Genomic DNA, 4494 nt, shown 5'->3' with positions numbered 1-4494 from the left:
AAAATCGTAATCTTAACCTTGTATTTACTTATATCTTTTTAGCTTTTAGAACTAAATCAATATTTTTATCATTTTTTATAAGTCAAATTGTAATTATATGTACTAATTTATAATTTTATAAATTTTAAAGGGTTTAAAGTGTAATTTCTTTATTTAACCTACGCCAGAGGGGGGCACTTTTTGAGTATTAGACATTACAATTTTATTTTTTTTGGAAATTTTCATTAATTCTTTCTATTTTTTTTAATTTTTAATTAGACTTCCAAAAATATTTTAAAAATCTGAAAATTTTAATTAGATCCAAAAACTTAATGGAATGTTCCACTGATGGAAATGATCATCAACCGTTTTGACAGTGGCGAACGTGGAGTAAAATATGGAAGTCCGAGCCGACGTGCCGGAGAGGATAAATGATAAACCGCCGTCGACCATGTCAAGGAGAAGCACTTCCAGCCGATGATTGTGGAAAGCTCCGAACATGTGCGACAAGGATAACTTGTTCTCGTGAAAGTCTTAATCAGGAAAATATTGCCTAGTACCCAAAACCACCCTTGCCAAAACAAAACTGTCTAGCTAGAGCAAAAGGAAGGTGATGGCTGCAGTGTTGCAGCCGAGTTGCCTACACATAGTATGTATACTTCAAATCTACAATATATAAATAATTTCATAGCTGAAATTGCTTAATATTTGCTTAGCTAAGGCATGAAATATTTGAATCCATTAACAACAAAGAAATAGTTAAGCCAGCTACAAATTATATGAGCAAAAGTGATGAAAGAAAAGCTTATGAATTGCATGATCAGATCAGCTTGCCTCAGTTCTTATAATTATTGGTTAGGGTACTTATTATTATTTTGTTTTTGTTCATAGGATACTTTTTATTTAAATTCAATTATAAAATATATTAATATTAAAGAGAAACCCTTCAATCAGATTACTGGAGAACATCACCAACACTCCGGCTCCGGCATCATCATCGAAATGACTTAATAACCAGATACCCGATGTTAGACAATATATGTCATTATGAGCATACCATATGCAATAGATTTGGTGCGATAAAGATAAGAAATTGTTGGTCATAGCTACCACACAACACAATTTTAGAACTATTACTAACAATAATAAGGCTAGTCATTAGACACTTCAAGATATAAACATTTCAATGCCATGTACAAAACTTGCATGGCTAATATCTTTAGTCCTTTTCTAGATTTTTCTTTTCCTTTTCAAACTTATAACTACATGTATTCTATTCTTCTATGCAGCTTTTAACTCCTTTGCCTCTGACACTTCCTTGAGAAAGTCAAGACTGGTTTGAGTGGTGCGCTTGCAAAGAGCTGAAGGAAAATACCCAGAGATATGTATAAAAGATCAGTTATGCTGGTTTTCTTTTGAGTTCATTTGCAGTGTAAAGGAAATTCTTTCATTACCTTTTGCGCTTTTTTTGTTAGATGATAGAACAGATGATTTCCACTCTTCATAACCAGCTTTCTCCATTTTCTTTGCTCGCTTGTAACTTGAAAGCTGCAAGAGGTTCAGGTTAGCCCTACAGTATTTTGATGCACAAGAAAATAAACAAATGTTGTTTTCAAGAACAATATCACAAACTTCTGGTAGCTTTTAGTGCTGAGACTAAATCTCAAATGGTTCAAATTCTCTTAGAAAATATAACTGCCAGCCTTACTAAGCATCAAAGACTTAGAATCACCAAGAAAGGCTGCTGAAAGACCAATGAAAAACCCATGCAGAGCTTAGACATTAGAGATTTTAATCTCTTGAATGATATAATAGAAGCCTCATCATTGATTCAGATCATGAAAAAATAATTTCATACAATTATTCCAAGCACTTGTTCAGTCAACCAATTAAATAGACAGATTATGTTGCAGAAACTGTTACAAAAGCCAAAACACAAGGATTCATATATAGAAAACAATGAATCCTACTTCATCCAACATTTAGTAAACTAATATTACAGATAATGCAGTATTACCTCTGGTCCTTCATCAGATAAATAACCACCATCATCAAATTTTCTTTTTTCAGGTAACACGTCTAGCAGTTCTGCAGACACATCAAAACAAAGTTTAGAGAAAATAAATTCCCTAGTATTGAAAGCCAATATATGGTACTAAAATTGTACTGCAAATGATACCATCAAATGCCTACATACACATGGTTATATACAGCCAATTCTAGGGTAAGTCAATATGAACACCTACCTCGGTTTCCTTTCACTTCCTTGGGATCTTTTTTCTCACTTGAGATCCCAAAAACATCATGACACAGATCTTTCATGGAGGTGGAGACCTGCATTGAAAGTTCCAAGCAAATGTTCAGTGCATTAAACATTTATAAGTTAACAATAAAAGGATTACATGTAGGGAAGTAAAATAAAAGAACATGTTACTTACACAAGAAAACTCAGATTCAGAGGTGCCACAAACCTCAATCAACCTAACCTTGTCAATCTTAAGCTGTGAAGTAGATAATTTATGTCAAAAACAGGCAAATAGAGGAATAAAAACATTTAATAGGATGAATTAAGCGCACATTACCTTGTGTTTTTTAGCGCACAAGTAAAATGCCACAGCAGTAAACACTGGCCTGGTGAAGTCTGCACTGGCCTGCCTGGAAGAAGGCAATGATACCAAAAACCGATCCTTGTAGCTGACATAAACATAAATTAAGTCACTCAAGCAGTTCAAAGGATGGTACAGGAAAAGCATAAGATAACATATCATCTAAAGATCAAATGAAGAGTCGTCGATTGTAACAATCCTAGCAATTAAAGATCATCTATTGGGACTTACCCATTCAGGCATTTTTCCAAACACGTAAAAGATATGGAAATGTAATCAGATAAACAAATATAATATATGAAATGGAAAAGGATCTTACAGGGATAAGCTCTTCTTCACAAAAGGTATGAGCCTAACACATCCAAATTGAATCCCCAATTCCCTAATATCCAGCTTTGTTCTGAAGCACCATTTTTTCCCCCAAGTTGGTGAAAATCTGAGTAAAAAATAATAGCCCATACAATTCAAAGAAAATAAATAAAGAAAAATATGAGAAACCCACTTGATTTTTAGACCATTCTGCAAGGAATTGAAAGATCTATTGTAAGCCTTTTCTGACATTCCACTTAACTTGACAGCTTTCTGCCGATCAAATATAACCTCCCCAAACCTACAAATTTCATAACAATTCCAATTTTAAAAAGGAACCCAAATCCAAAATTTTAAGATACATTCAAAGAAATAGATAACACATCATACCTTGTAGCAGCAATTTCTAAGCATGTTACAGCTTTACAAACCTCTCCCTACAAACAGAAACAGAAAAAGGGGGGAATAATAGATCAACGATTCACATTTGAACTATATTGGGTTTAAAGTAATAAATGATTATATGATGAAGCACTTACGACACCGATAATGGAAGAATCGAACTGGACATCGCAGAGGCGGCGGAGCTCCGCTGCTTTTCGGACCAGCAACTTGTGCTCTGAGAGACCAAGCTTTCTCGCTATATCCGATAGGTCCATATTGGCACCAAAACTGGGTTGCTTAACGGATTATTGGATTTCCTTTACTTGATTTCTAATACTGTGGAAAAATGGAGAACCAAGTGCTGCTAATCATATATTTTTTAATGGAAAAATAAAATGAGAAATGCACGATGAAAAAGATAAATGACGAAGTTGGCGGGAGAAAGCTGAATTTAGGCCTTTTTTTAAAAAAATTTGAGCGCGCCGGCGTTTTCCCTGGAATTCATTGGCGCCAAATATATAATTCTTTAATTGTGCCCCCTTTTTTTTTTACAGCTTGGCTTTTGAAATCATTAATTAACTAGAATTATTTCCCTGAGATTATTTTTTAGATAATAATATAATTATTAAAATTAAATTTATAATGATTTTTTAAATAAAATATATAAAATTTTTTTAACGATCTTATTATAGATTCTTATCATACCTGTTCTTTTTTACACAATACCTATAACTATCCATAATCCCTGCCAACCTATAAATAAGATAAAGCACATTCAAATTCACGTCCTCTTATATTGGATACAATACTCATGTCAATAGAACTAAGACTCAATCAACAGATAAAATACACAATTTTAAACATTCGTTATCAATTAAATAGAATAAAAAATTTAAAACGTACAATTCTTTTAAATACTCATTCAAAATTAATTTCATTCTTTTATTTATTTTAAAGCAACGTGATGTGGATCAACTACTTTAAATATGTGTCTATTACATGTCATACAAATAAAATCATTTATTAATAAAATCAAAAAATAAAATAAAATCATTTATTAATAAAATTCTTGAAGGGAAAGTTTTGTTTCACTCGAAAGTTCTATCTTCCACTTATGGGAGCATCTCGATCGATAGTCAAGTGGTACCAAATATATTAAGGTAAGACATATAAAGTCTTGATTGATGGTTCAATCTCGCACAAGCACACTTTTCAT

The 4494-nt window shown here is 32.6% G+C and overlaps 1 protein-coding gene across 2 annotated transcripts; it reads right to left on the bottom strand.

The window, feature by feature from the left end:
* Positions 1-1110: 1110 nt before the first annotated feature.
* Positions 1111-3765, bottom strand: LOC107918722 (origin of replication complex subunit 6). Of its 2 annotated transcripts, none has more exons than XM_016848304.2 (10): positions 3434-3765; positions 3285-3331; positions 3088-3195; positions 2905-2985; positions 2562-2673; positions 2418-2480; positions 2226-2313; positions 1997-2067; positions 1434-1527; positions 1111-1340 (listed from the first exon to the last, which is right to left on the bottom strand). In XM_016848304.2, the coding sequence occupies exons 1-10, from the start codon at positions 3551-3553 to the stop codon at positions 1261-1263; spliced, it is 864 nt and encodes a 287-aa protein (XP_016703793.1). In that variant the 5' UTR covers positions 3554-3765; the 3' UTR covers positions 1111-1260. The 2 variants fall into 2 exon arrangements, with proteins under 2 accessions (XP_016703793.1, XP_016703794.1); XM_016848305.2 differs by having other exon boundaries at positions 2905-3021; positions 3157-3195; positions 3434-3731.
* Between the last annotated feature and the right edge of the window lie 729 nt (positions 3766-4494).

Source organism: Gossypium hirsutum, chromosome D13 (genome assembly GCF_007990345.1).
Source record: "Gossypium hirsutum isolate 1008001.06 chromosome D13, Gossypium_hirsutum_v2.1, whole genome shotgun sequence".
NCBI classification, from domain to species: domain Eukaryota; kingdom Viridiplantae; phylum Streptophyta; class Magnoliopsida; order Malvales; family Malvaceae; genus Gossypium; species Gossypium hirsutum.
Note: the sequence above shows the minus strand (reverse complement) of the source record. Positions and strands in the feature narration are given on the sequence as shown.

Excerpts from the sequence above, each read along its gene's own strand:
- LOC107918722 (XM_016848304.2), bottom strand. The coding sequence starts at position 3,553 with ATGGACCTATCGGATATAGCGAGAAAGCTTGGTCTCTCAGAGCACAAG. Across the intron at positions 2,481-2,561 it reads TGTGCGCTAAAAAACACAAG|CTTAAGATTGACAAGGTTAG; the intron begins GTAATGTGCGCT and ends TCTACTTCACAG. Across the intron at positions 2,068-2,225 it reads GGAAGTGAAAGGAAACCGAG|AACTGCTAGACGTGTTACCT; the intron begins GTAGGTGTTCAT and ends ATGTGTCTGCAG.